This window comes from Rhinopithecus roxellana, chromosome 2 (genome assembly GCF_007565055.1).
Source record: "Rhinopithecus roxellana isolate Shanxi Qingling chromosome 2, ASM756505v1, whole genome shotgun sequence".
NCBI lineage: Eukaryota > Metazoa > Chordata > Mammalia > Primates > Cercopithecidae > Rhinopithecus > Rhinopithecus roxellana.
This window is the reverse complement of record NC_044550.1, coordinates 42,830,555-42,847,365: the sequence shown is the minus strand read 5'-3', so window position 1 is coordinate 42,847,365 and position 16,811 is coordinate 42,830,555. Positions and strand designations below refer to the sequence as shown.

Here is a 16,811-nt window from a genome sequence, read left to right as displayed (position 1 = left end):
CACATTTGATCAAGAGTGCTAACAGCCCTATGATTAATGCCATGTGAGAAGCTAAATTATATCTTACTTGATACTTTATATATCACTTTGTATCTTCATATTATATAAAACAAAGAATTTTAAAACTCTTAGAATAAATCTCCTAAAATATTATACACATGAAATTGTAAATCTCTCAATGAATTATTCAAATTCTTTTAAAATTAGCTATAATAGGAAAACCTGAACATTTTCAAATTCTTCAAAATATGCAAAGATAAACTAAAGACTATTCTCTGTGTTGAATTCAGTTGTAATTGACAGAATTTTGATATAACACTATCTATGACAATTGAATCTCTCTATTTTTAAAAAGTTTTATTCTAATACTAGAGTATATAACTTCCTATTAATTTTTAACTGTTTCATGGAAGCCACTATTGGATTTCTCAATCTGAGAAGGTCCATTTAATATCTCCTGTAGTCTGAAGTTTCACAGTTATTTTTAAAAATGGATAGTTTGGAGCAGTTTGTGATCGTATTTTGCTTAGCAGGCCTTCAGTTGAAATTTAATATACTCTATATACATGTCAAACAACACTCCCATCTGCCTACCACAAAGCACTTTAAATGGAGTTCTAGAATTATTACAAAGGGATGGTTTTCTTCTTTATGTCACTTTCATGCTACATAAAAGGGAAGAGTACTTCCATACTACCCCCGGCAGATATCTTAGAAACAGAGTTAATATAGAGAAAGAAAACTGTATTGAAAAATTAGGATAAGAGTTAATGTTTCAAAGACATCATGATCATTTGGCCAGAGAAATTTGTTTTGTTTGGACTTTGTTTTTAATCTCTTCATTGTATGTCTGAATTCCGAGATACACTAGAGTTCATTTATTATGTCTCTGATTTAAAATACTTTTAAAATTTAAAAAAAGGATTTAAAAAGTGAAGCTTATTATCTACATATCACATAATAGGTAAATGAATAAAATAAGAATTTAATATCTCTATTTTCAAAATAGTGACTGCTTTTCCCTTGCCACTTAAATCCCTCAAAGCGTGTAGTAAATAATATGAAGACACCGAAAAGCGTGAAACCTAATGAATGAAGAAAATAATTTGACTCATTTGAATTTAAAAAAATGCAAGAAATGGCCACTTTGGGACTATGGGATATTTTAGATGGATTTATAATAAATATTATGCTATAAATATACATTGGTTTCCGTAAGCACAGATGAATATTCGGGGATAAGGGGTAACATTAGAAAGTAGAGACATTATTACATTAAAACCATCAATTCAAAACTGGTTGTTTGTAAAAATAGATTTTTTTTTTTTTTTTTTAAGAAGTAAAACCATGATTAGAAAGTTGAGCTGGTTGAGATGACAATAAAGGCCACGGCAACTTAAACAATAACTTTGCTAAAAATGTGGGAAGCCTTGGGGATATGGTGTTTAAACTTTAGGCATCTGAGTTTCATTCAGAAGTAGTACAGAAATAGCTTTTATCACTGGGTAGATTTCTGTCAAAGCAGGGAGAACGTTTGGAATATTAACATTATGTTTATGAATGTCACAACAAAGCAAACAGGCAACTATACTGATGAAAATAATTTGAGATAAAAGGATTTTAAAAGGCAACATGTAATTACAAATATCATCTTAAAAATGGCACATCATGTATTTTTTAAACGATGGATGTGGTTTCCTGGTGGGAAATTTGATAGATTAAAAATCAGAATCTCAGAGCCTTGCAAAAGTGTCAACACATTGGAATTGCTGAGCCAAGAATCTAGATGAATAGTTTTGAAACAATGTTCTTTGGATCCCTAAATTTCCACAAGTTATCTCAGGGTATTTCTAAGAGTCAATGCATTTACAATGGATAGTTTTAATATATATGTATCATATTATATTAAGGTCAAAACTAACCACATATGGATTCATGAGTGATCTTTCAAGACACGAAAAACAATGGAATTAATTTAAGATTTAAAAGTCTACAAATTTCTGTTCTATAACTGCAAATGTGTCTGTTCACAAATGATGATGATAGAATTTTGAAAATGAATGACGTGGTTATTGGAAATGCTGGCATGATGAGACATGCAAAATTAGGTGACAGGATTTCATATTTCTTAGTATTTTACTGACTCTCCTAGATAAATGGTTCTTCTCAGCTCTTAGTTTTTATTATATAAGGTTGTTTTCTTTCTAGTGCTTTAATCTAAACAAATACCATCCTTAACAGAAAATTTGTAGTAACATGAAATTACAAAACGAAACTTCACAAAATATAGCAATAAAGCATTTTTAGTTCTGATTCCTACCCAGTAAAAAATTGGACAAATTTTTTATTGTTTACATAAACTCAGTTAAAGTTTGTTTCTTTGGCTTTAATTTGTTTTATTTTACCAAGAATACATTTTTTAATATTTCCAGCTTTTCCAGGAGTCTTTCCATGAAAACTGGTAGCATTTTACTGAGTGCCTAAACACATATGTGGCTAAATCTTTATTTTTTTTTTCACAAACACACCCACAGGCAAATACACATGCACATATACAAACAAACTCATTGCCTTCACAATTTCTAACATTATTGGAAGAAAGATATTGTCATCTTCAGTTTACTGATGTGTTTTTTATTTTAAATAAGAGTGCTGCCTTCCTATTTTCCTTCTTTTCTTCTATTCATTTTATAAACCACCTGAAGCCAACAATACACTAGAAAAATAAACTATTTTTTTTAAATCAAGAATTTCAATCTGGCTAAAGCTAGTCTTTTCCAATACTTTCAAAGCCACAGACTCATAAATGTTCACACTTCCATTGAAGAATTTTTGAGATGCAGTTCAAGGTAAGGCATCAGTATCAATGTTCTTTTCTAAGTTGTAAATTATGCTTATTCTGCTTCAGAGATGATTTATCTATGTTAACAACTATAATTGACACTAAAGTAGAATAGACAATTCAATGACCATTTTTAGATTTTCATAGCACAAAAACACACACCACACACATACACACACACATACACACACACACACACATTAAAACCAAACTTTCTACTATAGTTTTTGCCAGATTTTAGTTTGTATTTAGTTTGACACTGAAGCCCCATGCTCATAAGAATTCCCTGTGTAAGTTATTTGGAACAAATCTTTACCTTCATATTAAACTTTAAAACTTTCTCCAAATTCAAAATTTTTAAAAAATTGACAAAAATATTTCTGAATTACAACATTCTATGTCCGTTCACTGTCTCTTGTTCTCAGATCATTGGCATCCATTCTACCACTTCTCACATTTGCACATCTGTATACCCTCATTCACACACAATTTTTTAAGCAACAAATATTACTTTATACCTAGAGAATACATCTAACAATTTTAAAAGCCCCTAGGAAACTCTATAGCTTTGTAATATGCGTTAGAAATCTTTCCTTGGCAAATTCTGACTACAAATGACAACTGGGTACAATAGTGCAAGGATTTAGGTTATTTAGTCTAGAAAGAAATTATCTGGAGTATTTCACTTTTCACAAAGTAGCTCCCATTGTGTAGGAGTTCCAATGCATCTGTGAATAGTCATAACCCCAGATGTATATTTAGGATTTGTACTTATAAATAATTAAGAGTATGCCATTTGGACACTGATTGAAAAATGTGCATATTTTCTACTTCACTGGTATCAAAGTGAGAATATCACTTCTAATATCTGTAATAATTCAAGCTTAATAAAATTAGGTAAACCATTTGAAATTACATGTGGCTTTGTTTTCCAGTGCCACATGTATTCACAACGATATGACAATAGAAGATCCAAGTTATACTGTGGTCATTCCACGGTTTTGGGAGACAGAAAAGGTGATTTTGCCTTGACAGAAGTAGCATTCTACTTCCACGTGTGACATGGTTTTTACTTAATGGAACAACGAAAACGGTGGCATGTTAAATGTGGAACATATAACTGTAATCTCACAACTCCCTCGTTTAAATCAGGTCCACAGTAAAAGCCTCAGAAGAGACGTATGAATGCTTGACATAGGGATGATGTGCCATATGTAGAATATTTATTTGAAATAATCCATTGTGAAATCACTTGTTAGGATTCAATTTGGGGAGCCAGCTTTATTCTACTCAAATGTACACAAATGGAGAAAGAAAAGAAATGCCAACGGTAATACATATAGGTGGACATCACATAGGAGTGAAAGTGGGAGGGAACACTAACCATATTAGGCTTGGATGGGCAACAGCGCACAGGGAAGAAGCCCTCCCACAGCCACATTCGCAGCAACTGAAAAGCAAACAAGAGAGCCCAAGATAAGGAAGAGATCCCACTCCCTCAAATATAGCATAAAGACACTATGAATTTACTCAGGTGTCTGCTTTCCTTTTCAAAATCAAAAATGTCTAAATGTATACAATTAACTTTTTTCCACAGTGCCTTTCAAATTAAGAAGCATTTTATGGATTTAAGAAATACAGAGTTGTAGTAAACTGTTATTTTTATTTTGCTTAAAGTGTTTATCAGTAGGAAATGTCATGAGCCATTATATTTGAATTAATTGTATGCAATTAATATAGACATAAATAAAGATGTAAGCCCATTTTAATATATCTCTCCTCAGAAATTCCCTCAAAATTTACATCAGAAGAAATCCTAAATAGCCCTTTAAATACATGTTTTGCACATAGCCTACAAACGTGGAAAGATTATAAAGACTTTCTTGTGTGACCCACTGATTTCTTATGCTTGTGGTATTACTTATCATAGCCTATTGAAAATGTTAGGCATATATAATTTCCCAAATCATTTACTGAGGTCTACCAATTTAATTTTACATTTCCAGATTTAAAAATTGTATTTCCAAATATATATTTTCAGAGCACTTGCTATATAAAAAAGTAAACTATACAGAATACATGCATTTTTCCAGATATTGCAACACTGAAGATTCTTGTAATTTTTCTACATATTCATAGTAATAAATCCAGGAAATACAAAGGAAGCTATTTTTTAAAATACACTTTACTGATAGAAAACATGTAAACTGATGGCAGAATAAAAGACATAAGTTATTTAGTGCTTCAATGCATTCATTTCTAGGTATTTTTAGACGAATAACATTTACAGTGATCTCAACAAAACTATAATGTGAGCTCAGTAAAGATACAATATACCAGCATGTATAGGCTTTCATTTAAAATCTATCTGTTTGGAACTTTCATTTCTAGAAGTGTATCTAGTCTATTTTATATCAAAAAATAAGTAAACAAAACATAAATTTCCAATAAGTTTGCAAACACTAATGAAGATAGATGATTATTTTCAAATAAAATTCCAATGGATCTTTTCAAAGAAAAAGTAGACAATTTTAATGTATTTTCTTTGTAGCACTGACAATATTTTAACTTGCAGTACTACTAAATGTCTGAGAATCTTACTGTCACTAAAATGAAATTCTGATTAAAAAATTGCTACATAACATTTATTTCCAATTTGTCTATTTATTATAATACATTTTAAAGACTATGTCAAATCATTATTTTCACTGTGGAGATATTGAGAGTCAGAGTTACAGTATATCCGAATATTAAAACAATCTAAGAGGTCTGTAGAGCAGACATCTGTAGAGCATTTTGGCAGATCTTGATATACTTATTTACAGTAACACCTATTGCATTAATGTCTCCAACAATTACTACAATTTTATATAAGTTAACTTTCCTACCGCTTCTGCCTCATTGCAGCACTCAGATTAGGGGTTGGCAAACCACAGAGAAAGGGCCAAATCCAGTTCACTACTTGTGTTTGTAAATACAGTTTTCTTGGAACACTCACTTCTTGTTGTTTATGGCTTCTTTAGTGCTGCTGTGGCAGAGTTGAGGAGTTGGGGTAGAGAATGTATGGCTTACAAAGCCTAAATCAAATATCTGGCCCTTTAAAAACTGTTTGCCCTCTTTGTTAGACCGCTAGTTTTCTGAGATGAGAATGACTGCTCGTTTGTTTGTTTTCTTTTTCTTTTTTCTGCATGGTTTAAACACAATGAATGACACTCCTAAGCAGTCAGTGTTTTACCATAATTGGCATTAACTAATAATAAAATCACCTCAACTTACTGATATCTACTAAAATAGAAAGCCTGCATACATGAATTCATTTCAAACAGCAGTTTCAACTCAACAAAAAATGTACAATTTATTGGTTGTTAACAAATATATCCAATTATATGTTAATGAGGAAAAAATGATGCCATTTCCTAATAAAGTACAAATATCCTTCTAGTTGAAAGTGTGCACAGTTTATAAATTCATATAGAATTGCACATGGGAAAACAATAACTGCATCGTGATTGGCTATTACCTAACAGGAGTTGTCTAACTCTTGGTCAGTGAACTGTGTCAAGAAACACATAAACAATTCTAAAAATAATAACATTTTATATAGCTTTAATTAAAAAATAAGCTTTGTGTCTTATGAATAAGTATGCACATACACACACATACACTCACACGGAATTCACTATAACACCAAATCCAATAAATTAAATCAACTTACATATCATTAGAATTCTACTTTATAATTTCAATAAAATGTGATTTAAAAAACCTAGAACCATATAAAATTAAATATTTATACTTCTATTTTATTGCATTTGCTTTAAGGTGGCATAAAAATTGCTTTAGATAATTTGGTTAACCTTCCTTATTTGGTTGACAGCTATAAAATAGTGATAAATATATATATATTTTCTCAGAGGTTCTGTGAAAATAAAGTGAGAGAATACATATATTTTACTTTTATCAGTGTCTGGCATATCAAATATTTTGGAGGAAAAGTGTTAGCTATTACTCTTAATTTTATCATAATTGATGTGACAGAATGGATTCTCATTATCTCAGAATAATTTATATTTTTCATAATTGATATGACATTACTAGACTAAATATTTTTATCCATAATAGAACTAAATAAAAATTACATTCAGATTAACTAATATAAATACATAATGGCCAATGCAATTTAAAAAAATCATTTCCACAAAATATGTTTTCTAAGGATTTGGTGATTATATAATACTTCTCATTAATATGTTATTAATAAAACTAAGGCTGAAATTGCTTTTCTATGAACATCAGAAGTTTGATAATGACCCCCTAATAACCTTTTAAAATAATTTCTGAAGACACTTTCACAGTAACAGCTTGACATCAGGTGGTATAAAAAACATATTTTTCCCTCAACCAATACTCAAATAAGTATAGGTTAATGCTTACAAGCCTCAGAGATGATTTCGAAATAGAAGCCAAAATGTGCTAGAAATAGCAAGGAATCTTATCTGTGATTCAACACAGTCTATATCTGTATTCCCATCGATGTTTAGTACCTAGAACTCTGTACATAACTGCATGCAGCTATAACAAGATTGTTTTAATCCAAGTTTAAAATAGCTTAGCTCCCTTTGACTTATAATAACAATTAAAAAAACCTGTTGATCTTTGTTTTAACAAGATATTTCCATTTGTCCTTCATCAGATTAAAATATGATACCATAATCTTTTCAGACCCAAAGAAGATTCAAATAAAATTACTTTAGCCAGCTCTTACACAGAGTTGATCAATACAGGTATGAAGTGTGTCTATGTAAGTACGATAACCTCCCTCCTATGGAAGCAAGGTGATTATTCATCTAGGGAAGGAATTATCAAAGATGCTGGAACGGAGAAGCAAGACTGCAGGCTATGGATAAATTATGACTTAAATTATGAAATAAGAGATCATAGAATTGGATAAGAAAACACTAAGTTGTCAATAGATAAATGAGAAAAAAGCAAGAAGAGTAATTTCACAAAAGAAGTACTTGAATTACATATAAAATATTTTTATTTTAGTTGTAACAAAGGAAGAAAGCTAAAGGATTGCATCATTTTCCTATTTTAAATTAAATTAACAACAAACGATGATATTCAGTGCTAGAGAAACAGAATGGACCTAGTGTTCTAATGTGTGGCAAGTGACACTGAAAAGTGGCACCAATCCTTTAGAAAACAATACTCTAAACCTGTCAAAGAGCAATAAAATATTCTCATGCTTTGGCCCTATTGTTTCACAAAATAGTTAGATCATGGGGTTTGTAGTCAAACTAGGAGCAGTCTTGAATATATCGATTACTAGATGCATAGCTTTGGATAATCTAGTCACTGATGAAATGAGATAATAAAATCTATACCACGTAGGGTTTGAGTTTGATCATATATGTCAAGCTCTCTGTACTGTTTGGGGCTCACAGTCAGCACTTAGAAAGGTTTTAAGTGATATTACTATAAGACAGTCTTAAGGCAAAGTGCAAGCTATATTATTATCATATACATTATTTGTAATATACATAAGGCTGAGCATAGATTTTAAAGCAACTAAATGATAAAATATTTGTTGGGTAAACCAAAGTATATATGTGAAGTCTATGAAGCAATTAATGTAAATAAGGTATAATATTAAATTTTTAAAAATTAGGTAAAAATCAGTGTGAAGAAAAGTAAAATGATGGCATAGGCATATGTCAAACCTGTAAGAGATATTGTGCTGAAATGTTACATTAATTACATTATAGAAATATTTCTAGTTCACTCTGATTTCATTTTTTAAAGTTGTATTTCAGAATTTCAAAAAAAATTTAAACAAATCTAATTATGATACTTATTGCAATATATTGTTATTAAAGGCCATGAGTTTTTAAATGAGTAAAAAGAATTTAAACACATAACTAATATTAACCAAATAACATTGAATAAATTGTTCACTTGTAATTAACACTACAATGTTAATTGTTTTATACATTTCTTAAAATATTTCAGGATGCAAAACTTCATGGTACTAAATGTATTTCCACCAAATTTATATGTTGAAGTCTTGACCTCAAAAGCGATGATTTTAAGAGGTAGGCCATTTGGAAGTTGATAAGATCATGAGTGCCCAGCCCTCTTGAATGAGGTCAGTTTTCCTATCAAACAGGTTTGAGGGAATTCCCTTGCCCCTTCCCTCCATATGAGGACACAGCAAGAAGGCAACCTTCTGCAAGGTAGTAAGCGAGCCCTCACTAGGAATCAAAGAGGCAAGCACCTTCAACATTAAAAGATCAATGCCTTAAAAATACTTGGTGACTCAAACTCTACCACATTATTTAAAGCCATGTTTTAAATAGAGATTAAATCATATAAATGACTGAGGTGCACCTTAAATAAATGATGCACTTATCATGAATTTCTTTGAAAAATCTCCCAAATTGTGCAAATATAAGGGTCTCATGTACAGCCATTCATGTTAAGGAAAAAGTCAAAAACACAAACAAAAACTGATTCACATTAACACTGTAATCAGACACTCTCCTTATTTCTTACTCTAAAAAAAAAAAAAAAAAAAAAAAAAAAAAAAAAAAAAAAAAAAAAACCTATTAGGATCTAGAAATATCAAACTAAATGAAAGCAAACAAACAAACAAACAAACAAACTTGAGGTGAGATATATTTAGAAAACACTTTGATTTTTTTTAAGCTATACTTTAATAATGACTCTGTGTTTTTACTTCATTTCATTATTCTAATGGGCCAGAGATCATTATAAAACATTAGGTTATTCCTCCACGAATGCCACAGATAAAGGAACGGATTCAATTAGCAAATGTTATTAAACACGTTAGATATAATTTGCTTATTCCAAAATATATTTGAACTCTAAATTGTATCAAATATTAAACACCTTTCTTAAACTTTTTGCTGCAGTAGAAGATACAGTCATTCTCATTATTAGTAAACATTTACTGAGAATCTATATGCTATTCTTCAAGAGTGAAGAAATTATATAACAACAGCTCTCTACTCATGTGTAATACAGTGGTTCCAAACCTGGCTACAGATTAGAATCAACAAGGAAGCTTGAAAACAAAAGCCCAGGCCTTACCTTGAAATAATTAAATCAGAACATCTTGATTGTGGAACTCAAACATCATTTTTTCAAAATCTGTAAGTTGATTCTAAATTTTCTCTAGGTTGAGAAACACTGATCCAAGAGGTACTCAATAAATATGTATTGTATTGAATTGACGTATATTATAATAGTTCTTTGGGAATTTACTTAATAAAAGGGAAAGACTTGCAATTAGCATATTAATGGCCTGCATGTAAGTAGAAACTTCAAAAGCACCTGGAGGTGTTTAAAAATAATCTGTTCTTTGGTAAGAATGTATATACATAGAGAGAGATCATATATAAACATATAATTCATATACACATCATATCTATGTAAATTATGTACAAAATGTATACACCAAAATAATTTGCATGTAAAGTATTAAAACATACATATCATACATGATATATATCATTAATGTGTCTTTATATCATATATATGATGTATCATATATAGATGTATATATCATATATGATGTATCATATATAATATGATGTGCTTATCAAATATACATATAATACACACACACACATTAATCAGGTCCAATTCCATTAAGAAATTTAAAGTCAGATGTGGTTTCTTCTTTGCTCTCCCAATTAATATTTCCAATAATTGTGAAAGGCCTGGTTATGATATTAGTGGCAACAATAACAGGTTAGAAAGAGTTATGTCCACTCCTAAAAATCTTTCCTGTGTTTCTTCAAGAACAAAACCACAATCACCACTGCTACCACCATTATCACTTTCACTGCTACCAGTAAAAACAAAGCAAGAAAATAAATATTAAGAAATGCTATTTTTATCTTTGGCAAGATTATTATAGGAAAAAAAACAGCATGGAACTATGACTATTGTGGAGTTCCCTCTGATATTTTGGGATGATGGATTTTATTGAGCTCACTGTGGAGTGCATACCCTATTTTAGAAGACTTCAATAATGCCCTGGTCATAATATCTCCCAATCTGAAGAAGTCATGGTATCTTCCTACCAACTTATTATAAATCAGACACTTGGAGATCTCAGACACTTGGACAGATTCAGACACTTGGATGTCTCTTCTAATATTTGTTTAAAAGTACGAAAAGGGTGGCAGGGAAGTAGGAAGGAAGGCGTGGTTTTAAAAGTTTTGATTGCCTTCTCAGTGATTCATAACATAAAAAAATATATATGATACAAATCATATAAGCCATATTCCCATTTGGAGCCACAAATAAACAATATTAAACACTATCATGTTCTGGAAAAATATAATCTTTTACAAAGAAAGTCTTGCACATGTATGATGTGCATGTGCATGTAAAAATTAACTTCTTATTTTTCAAAAATTGGTTTGTATACAAGAAAGTTCCTGCCATTAATGAGTCAGGAAGGTATGGAAGACGAGATTGTGCCAGGACACAGGAGAGGCTGTGAAAGGCCAAATAGACTGGGCTAAGGAGTCACAGGAAACCGGACATGCCATATGCACTCATACCTATGTGCCTTTTTCCATCATATTCTCTCAGCCAACTCTGGTAAAATTTATCTTCATCCTCAAGGTGCACTTCAAATCTACCACTCCTCTTATTTCTGTACTCACTTAAGCAGAGATAATTGTATCTTCTATTCTCACACTGATTTCTTCCCAATTTGTTCCAAATACTCACAATCTATAGCAGCTGGTCCAAGAAGTCAAATCATAACCTTTGTAGCAATCAGACCAAATGGTCAGAACTTAATAACTGCAAACTTCCTTAATTTTTGGTCCCTATTTCCAATTTAGGATCAAACAAAGGAAGCAAAATCACCTAGGATGCCTTGATTTTAGGTAGCCAATTCCGGCTTCACTATGCCAACAACTTCCAAACCTGGGCCTAATTGAAGCCTTCTCTTTTTCCCCATTGTTACATTATCCTGCCTGCCTTTGGGTCTCAATCAAATGCATGTGATGTTGGCTGATCCTCTTCTGTAGTAAGCTGTGAAAAAATACTCTGTGTTTGTTCTCATCTGGGTGATTTCAGCTTATTTCCACAGAAGAGATAATCTTTACTAGTTCAATAAAGGGAAAATATATGGATTCATCTTTGCAATCAACAACCATCTTATTTCTGTTCTAGCATAATAATAGTGTTGATATACAACATACTGAATCATGTTTCTTACTCCTGCAGAGCGATGCCTACACTGAACAAACATCAATTACCTCCATTTCTAGAAGCCTAAATTTGCTAAGCTTCTTCCACTGAGCTCTTCCTCTCCCAGTCATCTCACAGCTGAAACAAGTCTGTTTCGGGGGCCTCTTAGAAAAGAACGTAGGATTATCATGATGAACCTATTTGTGCTCAGCTATTTTAGGTTTTAATTATTTTGAGAAAAGTAGAGAGAAAAATTGAAAGCAGATAAAGTGGCAAATAAGTGATGCTGTTTTTGTCAGTTCAAATAAACAACATTTATAAACACAGCTTTGAAATTACTGTTTTAAATACTCATTTAATGAAAAAATGCCATCAATTAAAACTATGAGTGAGTTCAAAAAAAGAAGAAAATGAGTAAAAGAAAAAAGTCAAATATGTACATTTTTTAGTTCCCTCCATTATGTCTGTTTAGTATTTTTCTAAAATTGAATCACATTTATCAGCATGAAACTTTTAAGGTGGAAAAGTCAGAAAGATTAAGCTTTCCATTTAATTATGTCTCTCTCAAATGATAAAAGTAATTGTGGCAATATACTGAAATTACCAAAACTCAAGAAGTGTATGTATTTTGTGATAAACATATTATGATAATTGAACATACTCTAGAATGACTTAAGAGGAAACTAAATGTCACATTTTCATATCACAATATTCAAATTCCATGCAACTACATTCTGCTTTTTATTAGCATTGATCAGTAGTATTAAAATCACATATTATAATAGTTGCCATAATTATTTAAAACTAAATATTGTGCTGGAGATAAATGTGAAATATTTAATACATTGTATACGTAACATAGTGATTAATTATGGTTACAATTGCTTTATACATTGAATTGTGTATAAATGTATGTGTGTGATTATATTCACAAGAATGTACCTTTATAAAATATTTGTAATTGTGACTATATATGATCTCCAACAGGAATTTACCTGACCAAACATTGAAAAATATTTTTATATTATAATATTTATACCTGTGTAATCCTGATAAAAATCAGACAGATTAATAGAATGGCTTTCATAGCCCAGAGCCAGCATAGACAAAATAATACCCATGTGCATGATTATTTAGTACATACTACATGTAGAAACTTACAAGATTTTTTGGGGATACTGAAAACCACTGCTGGGTACTCACATAAGTCTTTGGAAAATATCAATTTAAATCCCCACGTACACAAAATTAACATTTTAAAGATTTTTATATCCCATGCAAAATAAACATCACTAAAACACAAACAAAATTTGACACTTTCAATAATATAGCTCTGCTCTGTGAAGTGCTACCATCCCACTAACTTTAATGGGTAAAGAGCCTGTTCATGCAATTTACAAAGCAGATGTTAAAACAGCTAATGACTATACTTTTTGCTTATAAGTGAATGACCCTATTAAATCTAAAAATAAAAATAAATTTAATTATAAATGCACAGTTATTTTTCTCCTATTAAATAAGCAACGATGTTCTAGGTTGTGAACTACCAATATCATGTACTATTGAGGGGAATGCTAACTGGTACAGTAGTTCAGAAAGGACATTTGTCAATATGTATAAATAATCTTAAAAATATTCATATGCATTGACCTTTACTTTGGATTTTATGAATGTGATCTAAGGACATTAATGATAGTTATAGTAAAATACAAAACAAGCACACACAGAGACACACAAAATCTTTCTCTCAAACAACAATTATACACACACACAGCAAAACATTCATGACAAAGATCAGACATTAACATACCTAACAGACATTAAATTTTTGCTTTTAAAATATTTTAATTGCTCAAATAAATTTTATATTGTTAAGTAAAAAAAAGAACACAAAACTACAAATTAACAATTCAATTGTACAAAAGATATCTTAAATATATATGGCAAAATATTAATACTGTTTGCTTCTGGTGGTATAAGTATGATTAACTTTTGAATTTTGTCTTTTATGTTCTTTGTAATTTTAAATAGGAATTAAGAAATGCATACCTAAATAAAAATAGCAGCTTAGTAAGAAATTAGGGCAATTGACTTAACTCTGCCAACTTTGTAACCTGCAATGTAAAAAATATATATATATAGGCTGAAACTTATGGGAAAGGGAAGAAGCCAGATGTCTTGGTAATGTCGGCAAATAAGGTCATTCATCTAAGGACATAGCCATTTATCTAACCTCTAAGAATATGCTGGAACATAGCTAAAGTAGTCTAGGTGCAATCTGAGTACTTGAGATCTATGGAGCCACAATGTGTGGAAGCAGGATTCATAATGATTTTCACCTTAGGACATTTGGTGTATACTGAGATGGTCCCCTAATAGACTTCCGAGCTGGATTATTTCAGAGTTCTCCTCGGAGCCGGGGGTGCTGTCGAAAGGCTTGGAGACACTGGAGCAGGATCCAGTCACCCTGACTTTGGAAACTGATAGGAACAAATGGGCTAAACTGCACAAGCCCCACTCAGATATTTGAGATATACAGAAGTTCCTTCTCATTTCAATTTATTGGATGAAGATTTAGAAGCCCCAAGGCTTAGGCAGAAAGATACAGGGTGGTAAAATGCACATCTACTTATATTTTAAAGTAGTTTTTTCCCTATTAGGGCTGAAAAGCAACAGTATACACCAGCACAGGTTTGAAATGATTAATAATTCATTATTAAGGCTTAAAAAAAGCCTTATCCTGGCCCACTGCTTCCCAAATTACTAGAGAAGAGATAAATCCAAAAGACTACAATATGTACATTTGGAACATGAAGAACAGGGCTAGGTCAGGAAAAGTCAGATATCAACAACACAACAAATCATCAAGAGGTTCCTATGTATTACAAAAAGCATGGAAGTCATACAAATGTAGAATATTGGTTTATTACATATTTGTCCATCTAAATTCCTATGTAAATAATTTTAATTCACTTATGTAAATATTGAATTCATGCTAATTTGATGATGCCTTGTTTGGCTTTTGGATCATCTTTGGTATGATTTAAGTGACTGAATTTCATCTTAAAAGTTTTCTGAGGAAGACTGGACCACTAAATTGGCAATTCCTTATATTTTTCCTTGCAGCAAATTAGGGAAATCAGAAAATTTGTGGAGGTTTAATGTGTATATTGCTTAAATAGTTATACTGGGCCGGGCGCGGTGGCTCAAGCCTGTAATCCCAGCACTTTGGGAGGCCAAGATGGGCGGATCACGAGGTCAGGAGATCAAGACCATCCTGGCTGACACGGTGAAACCTCGTCTCTACTAAAAAAATACAAAAACTAGCCGGGCGAGGTGGTGGGAGCCTGTAGTCCCAGCTACCGGGGAGGCTGAGGCAGGAGAATGGCATAAATCCGGGAGGCGGAGCTTGCAGTGAGCTGAGATCTGGCCACTGCACTCCAGCCCCGGGGACAGAGCGAGACTCGACCTCAAAAAAAAAAAAAAAAAAAAAAAAAAAAAAAAAAAAGTTATACTGAACTTTGCATCCTTAAAAATAATAGCATCGTGGTGCTGGCATATCCAAAAATCTCTTGAACAACATTAGCTTTGCAGATTTTTGGTAAAATTCCAGTGTATCTAGGAACAATTAATATTAATATAAAAAGTATTTGACTTCATCTTATATCCTTTAATGTTTCTGAAGCTTCAACTCTTTTCTCTGGAATTGTACATTATGATTATCTTTTGCATTGTATGTGTAATATTCCTCCATATCTTGAAACAGTTTCTCTTTGTATTATACAGTAAGGATACTAATAAATGTATTGAACAATTGAATTCAATGATTAAACGATCAAAGCTACATGACTTCAATTGAAACTCGACATGGACAATAGATTATTTGTCTTTTAATGTTGGCAGGATCTGTGCATTATCCATGGAGAGGATCAGTTTAACCAGAGGCAACTTAATTTGCTTCAGGAAAAATCAAGGGGGATAGGCATAGCAATATCAGAGAAGCACTAGGATTCTCCAACATCAGAGGCATTGAGGACTATTGGAGGTAGGCGCTAGGTACTTATGAGATACATGGAACTATTTGAATCTATGGAATCATCTGTCTGGAGGGACACTAAAGAGGAATTACAAAGGTGGTTTAAACACAGCCTAGAAAAAACTTGGGAAACAGGTTTTCCCCAATTAATTTCCACAGGGAAGTCAAATCTTGTCAACTTGATGAGATCATGCCTTCTGGATGGAAGTACGGGTGTAGTAAGGAGAAAAAAAAAAAAAAAAACTTCACCAAAATTTCAACTGTATTTCTTGGTTTTCATTGCCTTTCAATCTATCAATCTATCCTGGTCCAAGAGTACTCTATTTTTTTTTTTTCTGTCTGTATATTATGATATTTTGACATCTTAAAAACCTCTCTGTCTGGGGAACGATTGCCCGTCTTATGGCTAGCCAGTTCCTAGAAGTAGCAACGTACTTAGCCTACAGCATGTATTTGAGATGCAAACTAACCAATCTGGAGCAATACCTCTTCTAACCTCCCCTTAACTTCAGGGGACAATATTCCACTGCCTTAATAACCCCAGGCCCAGGTTCCAAGAAACTAGAGACCTCTTCTGTAAGCCCAAAGTTAGCCAGAATTATTCAAACTAGCCAATATACTTTCACATAGAAATGTCAACAAAGGCTCACTCCTAGACTTTCCCCTCACTCCTGTCTTCTTCCTCCTAACCAAAAT

At 31.9% G+C, this 16,811-nt stretch overlaps 1 protein-coding gene across 4 annotated transcripts in view; it reads right to left on the bottom strand.

Moving 5' to 3' along the window:
- EPHA5 (EPH receptor A5) overlaps positions 1-16,811 on the bottom strand; it is a 344,724-nt gene that overhangs the window by 48,331 nt on the left and 279,582 nt on the right. For 2 of the 4 annotated variants that reach the window (XM_010380149.1, XM_010380150.1), the window contains exon 9: positions 4,227-4,292. The exons of the other annotated variants lie outside the window; for them this stretch is intronic. In XM_010380149.1, the coding sequence (XP_010378451.1) occupies positions 4,227-4,292 (66 nt within the window). The remainder of the gene's footprint in view (positions 1-4,226; positions 4,293-16,811) is intronic. 4 annotated transcript variants of the gene reach the window in all.